The 17,357-nt window shown below is 34.7% G+C and overlaps 2 protein-coding genes across 3 annotated transcripts; both read left to right on the top strand.

Annotated features, from left to right (window-relative positions):
• The first annotated feature begins 8,222 nt into the window (after positions 1-8,222).
• LOC116114755 (60S ribosomal protein L18a-like protein) lies at positions 8,223-10,776 on the top strand. 2 transcript variants are annotated; one of them, XM_031400891.1, is made up of 5 exons: positions 8,223-8,483; positions 8,660-8,735; positions 9,749-9,863; positions 10,484-10,581; positions 10,617-10,776. In XM_031400891.1, exons 1-4 carry the CDS (start codon positions 8,279-8,281, stop codon positions 10,556-10,558), a joined length of 471 nt encoding a protein of 156 aa, XP_031256751.1. In that variant the 5' UTR covers positions 8,223-8,278; the 3' UTR covers positions 10,559-10,581; positions 10,617-10,776. The 2 variants fall into 2 exon arrangements, with proteins under 2 accessions (XP_031256751.1, XP_031256749.1); XM_031400889.1 differs by having other exon boundaries at positions 10,484-10,776.
• Positions 10,777-12,396: 1,620 nt separating this feature from the next.
• Positions 12,397-14,383, top strand: LOC116114754 (60S ribosomal protein L18a-like). Its single transcript, XM_031400888.1, has 4 exons — positions 12,397-12,511; positions 12,806-12,921; positions 13,012-13,075; positions 13,830-14,383. The coding sequence occupies exons 1-4, from the start codon at positions 12,497-12,499 to the stop codon at positions 14,169-14,171; spliced, it is 537 nt and encodes a 178-aa protein (XP_031256748.1). The 5' UTR covers positions 12,397-12,496; the 3' UTR covers positions 14,172-14,383.
• The last annotated feature ends 2,974 nt before the right edge of the window (positions 14,384-17,357 follow it).

The following is a 17,357-nucleotide window of genomic DNA, read 5'->3' as shown; positions in this document are numbered from 1 at the left end:
ATTAATTGGTTCATGGATTGGCCAGTTCTGGTCAAAGCTTTTCTGGTTTAGGCGACACACACTATGCATTTATACATTTTCTATTTCCCTTTTTATTTTTTTTGTCTTTTGTATAAGACAAATAAATTATTCACTGCATTTTCATAAAAAGTTAGATTTGAGTATAATACTTTTTCCAACTCAAATAATGGCTTAAGGTAATTTTCCATTCACTGAGCTTTTAAAAAATTATTTTATTATCTAAGCCCAATTCTATTAGTAAATTTCGTTTTGAAAAAGGTTACAATAACCAAAACTATGTTATAAGTAAAAGCATGATGGTCAATTAACAAAACCCCATCACCCTCACTTGTTTCGCCAACCAATCATCGACCCCTCACTTTGACACCTAATTTCTTATTGGTGAGTAGAGACAATAAAAAAAGTGGTCTCTAGCAGGAGGAAATGCCTATAATTATAACCCAAAACAAACACTAATCGATAATACAACCAACAACAATAAAATTCTCGTTCAATTTGAACCCAATCAACAAACAAAATAAAACAACAAACGTTGCAGGTAATGAAGTCGTGATCAGTGTTCGACAAGCAATCAATTTTCGAAGTGATGGTGGTTTTGTAGGAGAAGGGCTGATGAGTTTGTGGGTGGTGATATAAACGATTTTGGTTGTCAGAATTGGTTGGAATCTGGCTTGAACAAGAAATTCTAGTTCTTTGTGACGACCGACGAACAATGGCTGCAAACGATGAGGGTTGGGGGGTTTTTTGGTGATATGAGGACGTTGAAGCTGATGGTGGTGCCACGGAAGACCAGTTCCATTGGGAATTGGCCAGATTGAGCCCGAGAGTGACCATATTTAACTGGTCGGAAAACAGCGAAAAAGCTAGTGGCAATTACCAACAGCCATAATGAAGGCTAAGAAGAGAAGAGAAGAAGAAGAGTAAATAGTATTTTCATCTTCAAAATGAATATCGTTGTATTTAATTAATTATTAACGGAATATAAAGTTTGAATAATAAAGTGATATTTTAAAAATTTGCGGGTGAAAAAGTGTTATTAAGCCATTATTTGGATGGGAAAAGCCATTTGCTTATAAAATTTTTCAAAATTCAGACCACCTTAACAATGTCATCTTAATTTAAAGAAAATCAAACCTCATTTTAACTTTATTTACTTTTAAGGAAAAACTAAAAGTTCGTGCGCATATATATATATATATATATTAAAATCCAGAATTTTTTATACAAATAAATCAAGGTAGTTGTTAATTGTTACTCATGTATAGAATTTTATTTTCATTATACATCACTATGATAAATTTAATTATAAATTTTTCCAAGTGACCACTTTCTAATTAAATAATTTGTTATATTGTAAGGCTTTGCGACGGTTTCTACTTAAGATTATACATACCATTTTTTAATTTGATTTGTGAGTTATAAAATATGTTTGGAAATCTACTTTCGTACAGGCAAAACATGTTTGAAAACTTGTCAGACAAAATTCCACATTTTTAACGTTTCTCAAATGTCAAATCAACTTAACTTTTTTCTTCATGCAGGTATTTTATTTTATCCTATATCGAAAATAATATTTAAGGCTCCGTTTGGTTATCAATTGGGAATACTATTTTTAATATTCTCAAAAATATTAAACAGTAAAATACCCAAAAATTTTGATTTTTGGGAATACTACTNATATATATATATATATATATATATTAAAATCCAGAATTTTTTATACAAATAAATCAAGGTAGTTGTTAATTGTTACTCATGTATAGAATTTTATTTTCATTATACGTCACTATGATAAATTTAATTATACATTTTTCCAAGTGACCGCTTTCTAAATAAATAATTTGTTATATTGTAAGGCCTTGCGACGGTTTCTACTTAAGATGATACATACCATTTTTTAATTTGATTTGTCAGTTATAAAATATGTTTGGAAATCTACTTTCGTACTGGCAAAACATGTTTGAAAACTTGTCAGACAAAATTCACATTTTTAACGTTTCTCAAATGTCAAATCAACTTAACTTTTTTCTTCATGCGGATATTTTATTTTATCCTATATCGAAAATAATATTTAAGTATTTTTACAAATATAAACTGATCTAATACGTTACTATTGAATAATATATTATAAATAAAATAATACCCTTTAACCACAGTTATAAAGCAGTCTTTATATCCGTCTTTATGCCCGAATCCATTAGGTTTTGGGCCCATTTTATAACCCAATTACTCGAGGACAAGTAGATGAAGTGAGCTTTCTCATGAAACTAAAATAGGTAATTGTTCAAGCAAGAATGTTTGACGCGAAAGATTGACAGACATGAACAACCTGCCACGTACTCATAATTATAAATATTTATTTATTAATTTAAATTGTGTGAATAAACAATCTAGATGATGTTGATATCTTATCTTCTCTTCTAAAGTAATGTCACTCTGTAACCTAATTTTACATATTTCTTTTATAATCTCAAATGTGATAGCTGAGTTGACACTATCATATCAGCTCTATCACACTAAGACACAAAATTTTTAACTAGACTTAAGAAACGACTATTTTTTTATAGGAAAACGGCCATCCTTCATAAGGTGTGGCCATTCCATAAGAAAGGAACCATACCTTCATAATTAGACCTAAAAAACGACTGTTTTTTCATAGGAAGACGACCATTTCTTTATAGGAAATTATCGTTCCTTATGAATGAATGGTTGTTCCTCTCTAAGGAAAGACTATTCCTTCTTTATGGAATAACCACACCATATGGAATGACCATACCTTCATAAGGTATGGCCATGGAACCATTCATTCATTAAGTGTGCCCATTCCATAAGGAATGAACGATCATTCATTCCGAGAGAAACGATTGTTCGTGTCTAGTTAAAATGCCTTAGATGCAGTGGAAGCTAATGTGACAGTGTCAACTTTGTTATTATATTAGGGTTGTAAGAGAAGGTTATGAAATTGGGTTATAAACGTAGTATTTTTTTACGTTATAAGGGTATGTCCGGGCGTTACATCATTGCCCTTATAAGGGCAGGTACCATGTCGCCTAACAGACTAGGCTTAGCGCCCGGCCCGTGACATAAGGAACTGCATTAAAATCAAAGATCCTATGAAGCCCAATCCAGACCGGCCCATCCCCAGATATAGAATTCGAGTCGGGTCTCGGGTCAAAATTTGCGGCATAATGACCCAGAGGCTCCGATATGGCCCTTTTTGGCCATATCAGGCTAGATCTGGCCATTTCCGGCGAGATCGATGGGTATGGCTGTTAATGGCCAGATCCCTAGCCATTATCGGCCAGATCTGGGCGAGATCTGGTCGGTAACGGCTTTATCTATTAGGTCATAATAGATATGGTGGGCAGATCTCGCCCAGATCTAGCCGTTAATGGCCAGGGATCTGGCTGTTAACGGCCAGTTCCATTGATCTGGTCAGATGATGGCTGGAAACGGCCAAATCTGGCCTGATATGGCCGTTTTCGGCCATCAATATGGCCAAAAACGGCCATATCGAAGCCTCCCACCGAATCTGTTCTTTTTTAGGACTCCAACGACTTTTCGACGACGGTCCGTGCTGGTTGGCCCGCTGTCGGTGGTGGTGGGGGTGGCAGTGGTGGTGGTGGCTGGGTGGCAGTAGTGGTCTGTAAATTGTTTTAAATATAAAGACATATTGTCCAAAATTTTAATTAAACAAAGGTAAAATTGAAATAGGATATTAATGTAAATATTTTAAAATGAGGGCAATATTGTCCAAATTTTATTAATAAGGGATAAAATTATAACAAAAAAAGATAACTGGTAATCTTAGATATCTAAGAAAATGGAGGTAATCTAATACCTCCAATATTACAATAGTAACTACTATTGGTATTTGAATATTACCGGAATCTTTTATTACTTGACAACCAACGTGGTAATCAAGTAATATAAGTGATATAACCCCATTATCACATTATGCCAACCAAACGCCCCCTTAAGTAATTACGTTTACAACTAATCTTACATACTTCTCTTATAATCTTAAACGTGGTAGCTGAATGACACTGTATGTCAGCTCTATCACACCAAGACACAAATTTTTTGACTAGACCTAAAAAACAACTGTTCTTTCTAGGGAAATGGTCATTCCTTATAGCCGCACCTATGAAATGGTTAATACTTTCATAGGTATGACCATGGAACCATACCTTCATAAGGTGTGACCATTTATAAGCGAAGTTTTTTTGGTCTTTTGTATAAGACAAATAAATTATTCACTGCATTTTCATTAAAAGTTAGGAATCACTTAGATTTGAATATAAGACGTTTTTCCTACTCAAATAATGACTTAAAGGATACTTTTCCATTCACGAGCTTTTAAAAAATTATTTTATTATCTAAAGCATAATTCTATTAGTAAAATTCGTTTTGGAAAAGGGTAGAATGACAAAAAATCTGTTATAAGTAAAGACATGATGGTCAATTAACAAAACCCTGTGAACCCCACCTGTTTGCATCACCAATCATCAGCCCCTCACATCGACACCTAATTTTTTGCTGGTGAGCAGATGCAATAAAAAAAGCAGTCGCTAGCAGGAGGAAATGCCCATAATTATAACCCAAAACAAACACCAATCGATAATACAACCAACAACAATAAAATTCTCGTTCAATTTGAACCCAATCAACAAACAAAACAAAACAACAAATGTTGCAAGCAGCGAAGTCGTGATCGGCTTTTGGCAAGTAATCAAATTTCAAAGTAATGGGGGTTTTGTAGGGGAAGGGCCGATGAGTCTGTGGGTGATGACATAAACGATTTTGGTTGTCATAATTGGCCAGAATTCGACTTGAACAAGAAATCCTAGTTCTTTGCGGCGACTGACGAATAATGGCTGCAAACAATGAGAGGGGGGGGGGGGGGGGGGGGGGGGGGGGGGGGGGGGGGGGGGGGGGGGGGGGGTGTGGGTGGTTTGTTTTGGTGATATGAGGACGTTGAAGCCGATGGTGGTGCTAGAGAAGACCAATTCCATTGGGAACTGGCCAGATTGAGCCTGGGAGTGACTATATTTAACTGGTCGAAAAACAGTGAAAAAGCCGATGGCAATTACCAACAGTCATGATGAAGGCTAAGAAGAGAAAAGAAGAAGAAAAGTAAAGAGTATTTTCATCTTCAAAATAAATATCACTGTATTTAACCGAAATTATTAACGGAATATAAAGTTTGAGTAATAACGTAGTATTTTAAAAGTTTGTGGGTGAAAAAATGTTATTAAGTCATTATTTGGGTGGAAAAAGTCGTTTACTTATAAAAAATTTCAAAATTTTAAACCACCTTAACAATGGTCAACTTAATTTAAAGAAAATCAAACCTCATTTTAACTTTATTTTTTTTTAAAGAAAAATCAAAAGTTCGTGCACGGTCGCATACACACACGCACATATATATATATATATATATATATTAAAATCCAGAATTTTTTATACAAATAAATCAAGGTAGTTGTTAATTGTTACTCATGTATAGAATTTTATTTTCATTATACGTCACTATGATAAATTTAATTATACATTTTTCCAAGTGACCGCTTTCTAAATAAATAATTTGTTATATTGTAAGGCCTTGCGACGGTTTCTACTTAAGATGATACATACCATTTTTTAATTTGATTTGTCAGTTATAAAATATGTTTGGAAATCTACTTTCGTACTGGCAAAACATGTTTGAAAACTTGTCAGACAAAATTCACATTTTTAACGTTTCTCAAATGTCAAATCAACTTAACTTTTTTCTTCATGCGGATATTTTATTTTATCCTATATCGAAAATAATATTTAAGTATTTTTACAAATATAAACTGATCTAATACGTTACTATTGAATAATATATTATAAATAAAATAATACCCTTTAACCACAGTTATAAAGCAGTCTTTATATCCGTCTTTATGCCCGAATCCATTAGGTTTTGGGCCCATTTTATAACCCAATTACTCGAGGACGAGTAGATGAAGTGAGCTTTATTAGGAAACTAAAATGGAAAATGATAGACTTACCGATTGGTGTGTACCGATTTTATGCACCGAATGACGTGACAAAATCCTAGCTGTTGATTAATATTAACTGATAATAAATAAAAGGTCAGGATTGTGCCATGTCATTCGGTGCACAAAATCGGTACACACCAGTCGGTAACTGTAGCATTACTCAACTAAAATAGGTAATTGTTCAAGGAAGAATGTTTGACGTGAAAGATTGACAGACATGAACAACCTGCCACGTACTCATAATTATAAATATTTATTTATTAATTTAAATTGTGTGAATAGACAATATAGATGATGTAAAGATCTTACCTTCTAAGGGACGTTTGATTCAGCAATGTTAGATTATTGGAAAGATAGATTACCTTGGAAGATTACTAAGAATCTTTGAGAAAATATATTTGGTTAGTTGGTGGGTATATTATACTAATACGTTTGGTTATAAGGAATAAATTGGTGGGTATGTTATTTAAATTACTAAATTTTTTCTTTTCAAATATTAATATAACATTATTTTTATTATTAATTTTTGAATAATTTCTTTAACCCCCAATATTTCAGATTTAGTTAAAACACCCCCGCTTATATAAAACTTTAATTTATTACGAAATCACCCCCACCTCCTGCCGCCGCTGTAGCCACTGCAAACCACCGCTGGAAGTCTCCAAAAGTCCCCGTCAGTAGCTCGCCATGACCCAGAGGCTCCGATATGGCCCTTTTTGGCCATATCAGGCTAGATCTGGCCATTTCCGGCGAGATCGATGGATATGGCTGTTAATGGCCAGATCCCTAGCCATTATCGGCCAGATCTGGGCGAGATCTGGTCGTTAACGGCTTTATCTATTCAGGTCATAATAGATATGGTTGGCCAGATCTCGCCCAGATCTAGCCGTTAATGGCCAGGGATCTGGCTGTTAACGGCCAGTTCCATTGATCTGGTCAGATGATGGCTGGAAACGGCCAAATCTGGCCTGATATGGCCGTTTTCGGCCATCAATATGGCCAAAAACGGCCATATCGAAGCCTCCCACCGAATCTCGTTCTTTTTTAGGGACTCCAACGACTTTTCGACGACGGTCCGTGCTGGTTGGCCCGCTGTCGGTGGTGGTGGCTGGGTGGCAGTGGTGGTGGTGGCTGGGTGGCAGTAGTGGTCTGTAAATTGTTTTAAATATAAAGACATTATTGTCCAAAATTTTAATTAAACAAAGGTAAAATTGAAATAGGATATTAATGTAAATTTATTTTAAAATGAGGGCAATATTGTCCAAAACTTTTATTAATAAGGGATAAAATTATAACAAAAAAAGATAACACTGGTAATCTTAGAATATCTAAGAAAATGGAGGTAATCTAATTACCTCCAATATTACCAATAGTAACTACTATTGGTATTTGAATATTACCGGAATCTTATATTACTTGACAACCAAACGTGGTAATCAAGTAATATAAGATGATATAACCCCCATTATCTCACATTACTGCCAACCAAACGCCCCCTTAAAGTAATGTTACGTTTACAACTCAATCTTACATACTTCTCTTATAATCTTAAACGTGGTAGCTGAATTGACACTGTTATGTCAGCTCTATCACACCAAGACACAAATTTTTTGACTAGACCTAAAAAACAACTGTTCTTTCATAGGGAAATGGTCATTCCTTATAGCCGCACCTTATGAAATGGTTAATACTTTCATAGGGTATGACCATGGAACCATACCTTCATAAGGTGTGACCATTCTATAAGGAAGGAACGATCATTTTTTTCGAGAGGAACGATCGTTCGTATTTAGTAAAAGGGTTTTTGATGCAGTGGGAGCTGAGGTGACAGTGCCAACTTTACTACCACGTTAGGGTTGTAAGAGAAAGTTATAAGATTGAATTGTAAACGTAGTATTTTTTTACCTTATAAAGGTATGTTTGGGCGTCACATCATTGCCCATATAAGGGCGGGTGGCATGTCGCCTAAAAGACTACGCTTAGCGCCCGGCCCGTGACATACGGACGGGCAGTAAAATCAAAGATCCTATGAAGCCCAATCCAGACCGGCCCATCCCCAGATATAGAATTCGAGTCGGGTCTCGGGTCAAAATTTGCGGCATTGCTTGAGAAATCCTCCAAAAAAGTAACGGAAATAAGAACTGCATTTTCGGCATCATTTACCGCCTCCTCCCTAACCTTCGTTACGTGGCGGGGAGCGAAAAAGAAAAAAGAAATTAAAAAGAAAAATGAGTGAAGAAGGAAAGGGCGAAGGTGCCACCAGCAACGCACAGAACCAAATTCACTACGGCACCTTTCAAGGCGTCGCCAACTACTACCCTCCTTACCGGCCGCCACTGCCTCAGACGGTAATCGGTATTCCTCAGCCCAGTCGTCCTCCTGGATCCGTCCTCAGTACCCCGTTATTTGCCGCTGGATATCAAACCATTTCAGGTTTTAAATTTATTTATTTAATGAGCATTGCTGATTGTTTTGTTAATTGCTGATTGTTTGGTTAATTAAAACGAAATAATTTCAAATTTGTCAGTTTTTGGCGTTTAAATAAAGGATTAATTTTTTTGAATTTTTTGTTAAATGGACGTTAATTGCTTGTTTTGGTGTTGATTAAGGTTATGATATTGCTGAGGGAACTCCTGTAAGAGAACGCTGCTTACCTTGCTGTGGTCTTGGCATGGGCTGGTTCTTGTAAGTTTCACATTCATTATTCGTTTATTTGATAATTTCAGTTATAGTTAGACAAACTCACCTTTGATGTGGAGAAGACAACTTAACAGAACGAGGACGGTTGATGCGACAATAAAAGAATGATGTTATATAAGCATAGTGATAGTTTGTAGATGTAGATTTATTCTTTATCTGAATCTCGGCGGAGGACAATGGAATTTAACCTTAGTGTTTATCTATATGGGCTCCTAGCATTGTTATTAGTGGTATTTTTTAGCATTTGAATGTAAGATTGAATTTGTTTATATCCAAGTTGCATACATGTAAAAATAGTAAAAGAAACTTGACATGGTCTCAGTTTTTTTGGTGTCAAATTCAAAAAATGGGATAAACAATACATCTTTAAGCTCTATAGTCTCTGCCATTTCAGTGTATTTGATGTAAATGTATTTCACTTGACTAATGTTTTGTGTGATCGGAAAGTACAGAACCATTTTATATGGTTAGTGGCATGCTTTATATAAATGTTCAAACCATCAGTAGCCATCATTTACTTCATAGTTGTTTACTTGTGAAATAAATAGCCTTTACAGTCGGCTACTTATTTAGCCAAATTTTGTGTTTTTCCTTGAACCTTGGTGACACCCCTTCTTTTGTTTCTCTTCTTGTTTTATTAATTGTTTCTTTATTTTCAAAAGGAAAAGAGTTCAAGGTTATTTACCACTTTTACCCTAATCATCACCTTCAAAAGAAAAAAAGAAAAGAAGAAGAAGAAAGAGAGAACTTGAATTTGGGGCTAATTCATTTTTTTTTTATTATTATTCTTTTAATGATTAATTATAATTTTTAAGGTGACTAAATTAGAGAAAAAGAGTTACACTTGAAGTTATCAAGTGTGCGATTATTAAACATTGGTAGAATCATGCTCTTCATGAGATCAACTAGATGAAGACATTGACCTGTTACCAATTATGTAATGCTCTATTTTAATTAAAGTCTTGTCCATGCTATCGGTTAATGAATTTGAGTTCCAGGTTTATTGTTGGTTTTTTCCTTGGTGGCATTCCCTGGTATGTTGGAGCTTTTATTGCACTATGTGCACGAGTGGATGTTCGAGAAAAGCCTGGATATGTTGCATGTGCTGTTGCTGTAAGTGCTCTTTGTCTGTCATTTTATTTTCACTTGCATGAGTATGTGTTTACTATTCTTGTGTTACTTAATGGTCCAAACTACTCAATAATGAAGAAGGCTTAAGACAAAGATTTGGTTGTTGGATTACTCTTTTTACAGGGTGGTCTTAACATGTGCATTGTTTGTGTTTTAGTCTCTTAATGTGTGTGCTTAGGAGCACATGTGCATTAATGAACCTTGTGTAGTTTAGAGCTTGGATGATTCAAGCATGCTTCTTAGATCATTTAGTGGTTAGTTTCCAGCATCAGATTGTTTAAGTTTTTGAGACAATATGTATATGACATTTATGGTTGATAGATCCACTCCCTTTGGAACTGTTTGTGAATTTTTATTCTGATACGTAACTGTTCACTAGGTAATTTTGTTGTGCTCTTTCTTCCACCATACAATACTAATAGTGCTTCCCTTTTTGGTTATTTTTATCTTCTTTTTTGAGCAAAATGTCGCTACTCATTTAGTTGCTGAGAATTATATTATATTGTCTTCGCTTGTGCTTAGATAGAGGGCTTATTTTTTATTTTTTATTTTTTTTTTGTACTTTTATTTTTTATCCTTATTATTTTTCTCATGGTGTACAGTCAATTCTTACTATGATTGCTCTAGCTCTTGGCGTAACAAAGGGATCTTATTCTTGGGTGGTTTGGCAAGGGTAGTGATTGTAAATTCGTCAATAATGTTCCAAATATAAATGGTTGGTTATATTATTTTTAGTTGGAAGATCTCATATTCTAACATGTAAAGGTAGCTGATGAAATTATTCGGTGTTCATATTTATGCACATAGTTGGTTTTGTTCAGCACTGCAGACCATCCTTGCTGGTAAACTACACCAGAAATCCTTGATATTCCAAGTAAAATTTGATTCATATTTAGCTTCTCTTTTGTACTGAAATAAGTATGGAAGCTTTCCAGACTCTGGCTACATTTTCGTTAGCAAATGTTAGCAGTAAAACTTCTCTATAGTGATACCTTATATAGGAATAATTTTTATATAGTCATAAAAAATTCTAATCCTAATTTGGGATAGTTATAAATAAAAATAAATTCTACATTGTAATAAGTTATAATTTTTCTATTTCCCGTCTTAAGAAAGTCATCTCTACATAGTAATAATTATTTGTATATTACAAAAAAAAAAAAAAAAAGTTATGTTATATTAAAGGTTTAAGATGAAATAAAATATTTATCTAAAATTGTTTGGGACAATGATTTATGTTTTAGAGTTTACCACATCGTTTAACTTGTGGATACGTAATAACTCGCTAGCATTGGTACCTTTTTATTGAAGCTAAAATATTTCTAGTTTTTTAGGTATGTTTAGAACTTCTTAACACGAACCTTTTTATATTTTAGTACTATCATCTTTATGATTATTTTTCTTTTTTTTCCGTTTAATTGCAACAATAATTACTAAAACAATGAATTAAAATCCTAATACATATTGCTAAAACCTGAATTACAAAATGAGAAATTAAATCAGTAATTTTTATAACTACATTTATATTAAGTTATAATTTTTTTATAATAATAAATTAGTTTGATCCTTTTATTATGATTATAGAGAGGTTTTACCATAGAATCATAGACATTCCAAAGAAAATGAAAAATTGCTTTGCTCAGTAGCTGTAACTTGTTATGATTTGATGAAGATAAATGCCAAACTCTAGTGAACAGAAGATGGTTAAATGCTCAAATGGAGCTTCTATCGGTACACTTATTTTCTGGTACAAATGGGTCTGATAGTTACAAAATAACCTGATACAAACCAACCCATAACTAAGAATTATAAATTTGAGCCTCGAAGAGGAAGCATAGGAAATATTTCTGCAAGATCTTTCATTTTGAAATTTATTAACAGTGCTTTCTGAAGATATTCAACCATAATTTGTTCCTTAAAAAGAAAGAAAATGATAATATTCAAATACATAATCCCAAAACTTTCTTTGACTTGGTTGTTTAGAAAAACAAACATACCCAATTTACTGTGTTTTTAAAAATATGACAAATGTATATGATTATTTTTTACTCAATTCTAATATATGATTAGTTTATCAATATAAGCAAGTGAATCCCATTATTTAAGAAAAAAGGTTCCTTATTGAAACTATCTTAGGGTGATTGAGTGGTTTGATATAAACTCTTCCGTGTATTATTCAAGAGGTCTTAAATTCGAATCTTCTACAGTTGCTACTAGAGATAGCCACTAGAGTTTTATTCGATCGATAGTTTCAAAGTTCTAAAGGATTAATTGAAATATGTATAAATTGGTCCGCTCACTATCGAACATTAAAAAAAAAAAAACAAAAAAAAAAGTTCCCTTACTCAAGACCATTTTAAATAGTGAAAGGAACTTCTGTATTATTTGGCCTAAATATGTAAAAATAATGATTTTATATTTTTATTTTTTTCGCCACGTGTACATTTTTAATTTGGTTTCACCGATTCAGTGTCCAACGCACCGTCACTTTAACGTACTATTCATTTAGGGTTTTCATACCTATAAAAGCGAAAGAAAACCCTAGTTTCGTCTTCTTCATCACATAGAGGAAGAGCGTGGCTGCTTAGATCTTCACATCTTCTCTTCCCTTGAAAATGGTCACCTTCAAGGTAAGTTAATAACACTTGCTACAGAGATCTACTCCTAGCGCGGAACTAAATTTATTCACCGTAACTTTTTATTAATTTTCTCTTTTTGGTTACTGATACAAACACTTCTCATCTTTGATAATGAATTTAAACTAGCTCTTTAGAGAGCCTAATAGGGAATTAACTATTTCTTTCCGAATACTGAACTAGTGAGCAGCTAGATATTTTTTTCTTCTTATTATTATGTTGTTTAAATTTATCAGAGGATCAGAGTTTTGAGGTTTTTATTAGTAAATGGGGTTTTTGGTTTTGTAGTTTCACCAGTACCAGGTTGTTGGGAGAGCTCTCCCATCTGCGTCCGATGAGCATCCTAAGATTTACAGGATGAAGTTGTGGGCCACCAATGAGGTTCGGGCCAAGTCCAAGTTCTGGTTAGTGATATGATTTGATTGATGGTCGTTGAGCTTGATGATTGAAGTGGGAATTAGATGGTAAGATTTGTGGTGTTTTGTTTGTATCAGGTACTTTCTGAGGAAGCTGAAGAAGGTAAAGAAAAGCAACGGTCAAGTTCTCGCTATTAACGAGGTATATTTCTTGTTTTTTTATTTCGCATGGCAGTACATGATTTAAATTTATTAAGTTTTAGCATAGGTCTTTGGGTTTGTTGAGTGTCTGTGCTGTAGTTGATGCATTTATAGTTCAAGACCCTGCTGTGTGACGTTATTTGATTGTTTTACTTAGTTATTGGTAATAGATTCTGTAAAACCCATCTTTTAGTTAGTGCATGTTTTTTTCGGGGTTTATATACTTTCTGTAATTTCAACGTTGAAACAATTATTTGCTAACCTAGTTAGATTTCTTAGAGGTTGAATTAATTATTGTCTAATTTTTGTACTGAGTCGTGCATCCATTGGATAGTAATTTTGGATGCTGAATTTGATCTCCTATATCAATGCTTGTTCCTGTCATTTTATTGTAAAATCCCAGAGGGGAGGCATAGTGTTTGAAATGTAGAAACTTGATGAATGACCAAGTCAACTCGTAGGGTCTGTATGAATTAGATCTCGTGTGTTTGAGGTTGATTAAAATTGTTTTAAGAAGTATGAATGTCCATTGTTTTTTACTGGACCATGGCCAGTGGCATATTTTGGTTGTATCTGATGATTTATAGAATGAAGTAGTTTTGGTTTGCATGCCATGGTTTTCAGAAAAGTCCCTTATATGTTATCCTTCTGTACTTCTCTTTGGCTTTATTGTTTGTGTTTATGGTATTAGTTTTGGCAGCAGATATTAAGTGTACCCTTTTAGGGCTGGTATAATATGATTTAATTACATGCAGATCTTTGAAAAGAACCCAACCACGATCAAGAACTATGGTATTTGGTTGCGTTATCAAAGCCGAACTGGTTACCACAACATGTACAAGGAATACCGTGACACCACTTTGAATGGGGGTGTGGAACAAATGTACACTGAGATGGCTTCTCGCCACAGGGTTAGGAGTCCTTGCATTCAGATTATCAAGACTGCAACCATACCCGCCAAGCTGTGCAAGAGAGAGAGCACCAAGCAGTTCCATAACTCCAAAATCAAGTTCCCCTTGGTCTTCAGGAAGGTTAGGCCACCAACTAGGAAGCTGAAAACTACATACAAGGCAACAAGGCCCAACTTGTTTATGTAATTCTCAAATCATTTGATAATTGAAGAGTCAAGGCGTACTATTCAGAGGATTTTTTGGTAGTAATCTTGTCAGTTGTTTTCTTCACTGGATACCTGTTTTTTGTTAAGAATTTTAGGTTATAAGACTGAGTGAAATTTATTTTTTGGGCATTTTGAACTTCATGTTCTTCTTATCTTTAATATTTTCTATGGTATGTTATTGTTTGTCAGGTATTGTTATTTAAGTAGATTCTCCAGTATTAAGTTTTGATGATTTTGCCATCGTTTTCAAATTATGCTTAGTATTATGGAAGCATGAAATTTGTTAAAGAGTGCCTTGGCCCATTAGAGGTCGGCATCTGACTGATCCGATTGTATTAACAATTCAGAATCAAGAAGTTCTTCAGACTCTTTGATGGTGGTCCTGGTGGGATGTATACTTGTTATGTAGCACCCTGGGACCCTTGGAAATTCTGTGTTTGTAGCTGATAGGCACTCATTTGGTAACGCTTATTTAGGCCCTTGTTTGGTTACACTTACTCTAGAGAGATCCACTGTCCTTCGCATTCTCTTTTATGTTGCAGAGCCATTAATTTCTGAAGTTTCACATACGCTATCAAAGTGGTAGTTGCCTAGTTCTTTGTTAATTGTTATATTATATGTTTAATTGGGAGTGTAGACTCACCCACTCATATTATCAGATGATCAGAGTTGGGCTTTTACTATAAATCGATGCGCAAGGGTTATTATGTTCTTGATAATAATGGGTCCAATTTGCTGGCACCATGGATTTGGAAATTTCGTTGTGTAAGCAATGAAGACATCTGGGTTGAAACTTTGTTTTATTAATGTTAATTTGGGGTTAATTACATGAGTCCCCTGAGATTTTAATGATTAACAGAGCTATAAAAAAGATGACTTGGGACAAGGTAACACATAACCCCACCTTATTTGCTCCCGTTATACCGCTATTGATGGAAAAAGGTTAAATAATTGAAGTAGTTGAAATAGTAGATATCTTTTATCTTTATAATTTTGAAATTAAAATATTTTATATTTTAAACTTTTAATACCACCGACTAGATACCGTTATGACAAGAAAAAAGGGAAGGAACGAATTTTTTCTGAAAAAGAAAAACATGAAGTCTCCAATCAATTCATTAGTCAAGCTGCTTGAGTGTGTGGTGCGACAGTGACCATAAGGTGAGGCATATCTTGAGGGGAGGGTTGGGATGGAGTGAGGTGAGGCTGAGGAGGTCCAGAAGAAGAAAGTGTGATGAGATTGTGACGGATGGTCTTGCGACGGGGAGAGAAATCTGGGGGTTGGGTGGGGTGTGGCCGTGATGGGGAAGAGGTGGAGGTGAGAAAGTGCCGCAATGGGGAGGGAACGTAAGGGTGAGAAAGATGCCGCAAGGGAAGGAGACCACCAAGGGTCGGTCAAGGAGGTGTACTCCCTTCCTTGATTTATTGGGTTCAAATTTTGGAGCCACCCATCTCAATGCATAATCGTGATTTACGAGGTTCATTAGGTTTGTAGGGTATTCAATAGACCTCAGTGATTAGTTAAGGTGCGTGTAAGCTGACTCAGACACCACGGTTACAAAAAATAAAAATAGAGCAATAGGGTTGCATTTGATTTAATTTTCAATTTTAAGGGTAAAATAGTCTTTATATAATCATAAACCTTACTCAGTTAAAATTGTCCTAACTATTGTCAGGGGCTTGTCTATTACCCTAATTATCTTCTCTACCCGCTTGTTAAAGGTAAACCCTTAGGGGGCGTTTGGTTTAGGGAATGTTGGAATTACTGGAAAGATAGATTATCTTGAAGATTACTGGGAATCTTTAGGAAAATATGTTTGGTTAATTGGTGGGTATGCTATATTAATATGTTTGGTTGGGAGAAATAAATTGGTGGGTATGTTATTTAAATTACTTAATTGTCTTCTAATTAAATATTTTTTAATATTGATTATTATTTGTATTATTTTATAACCCCCCTAAATTTAAAAACTTAGCAAAAATAACCCCATAATAAAAGTTTGAAAAATCAACAAAGCACCCCCACCAACCCAGCCAGTGCCGGCCGCCGGCAACCACTGTAGCCCCGACAGCCGGCAACCTAACGGCTCATGAAAGGCAGGAAATGGCCTCCGTGTGCCGTATGACCATTTCCGGCCAGAGATTTGGCCGGAAATGGCTAGACTTAACAGATCTAGCCGTTGACGGCCATATCAATGGCATTAATGGCCACAGACGTGGCCGTTAACGGCCAAATCGATGGCCATATTAGATTTGGCCATATCGGTGCACGACGGCCATTTTCGGCCTTCCGTGCGCCCTTCTGGCGGCGACTGCCGCTGGCCGCGGCAGTGGTTGCCGGCGGTAGGTGGGTGGGGGTGGTGTCTTGGGTGGGCTGCAATTTGTTTTGAATTCAAGGGTAATTTTGTCCAAAAAGTTAATTAATTTGGGTGAAATATTAAAAGCCATATTCATGTAAATAAATTTAAAAATAAGGGCATTATTGTCCTAAAATTTTATTAATAAGGGATAGAATTGTAATAAAAAAAGATAACACTAGTAATCTTAGAATACCTAAGAAAATGGAAGTAATCAGATTACCTTTAATATTATCAATAATAACCACTATTGATATTTGAAGATTACCGATATCTTATATTACTTGATAACCAAACATGGTAATCAAGTAATATAAGATGACTTAACTCCAGTAATCTCCAATACCCTGCAACCAAACGCCCCCTTAGGGGGGTCTGTGGTAATTAACTCTAATATTTTAGACTTACCTAATTTAAGTATGGTTTTAGCGTCAAGCCTTTCCTTGGGATTGTTATGATTCTTTTTTACTTTTGCTTAATGAGAAGTAAATAATTTAATCACCATGAAGAATATCAACTATTTTCATAAAATGTTGTCTTGAGGTATGTATTAACAAATGCTCAATGTTTCAATTCCATTTTGAAAATCCGAATACAGAATGACCTTTGCTTGATCGGTGACTGCTTTAACGTATAAATTAGAATATTAAACGAAAAGAAAAGCAGTTGTTTTCAGCAATATGAAGAGAAATGATTACTTGCATGTTTTTAGTATGGCAATCCATGTTCTCAGATTTTTGTTTTCACTTGGTTGACACTTGAATCCATTTTTTATTGAAATTAACATTACTATATTCAATCAGACAGAA

This window comes from Pistacia vera, unplaced genomic scaffold (assembly GCF_008641045.1).
Source record: "Pistacia vera cultivar Batoury unplaced genomic scaffold, PisVer_v2 Contig722, whole genome shotgun sequence".
In the NCBI taxonomy this organism is placed as follows: domain Eukaryota; kingdom Viridiplantae; phylum Streptophyta; class Magnoliopsida; order Sapindales; family Anacardiaceae; genus Pistacia; species Pistacia vera.
Note: the sequence above shows the minus strand (reverse complement) of the source record. Positions and strands in the feature narration are given on the sequence as shown.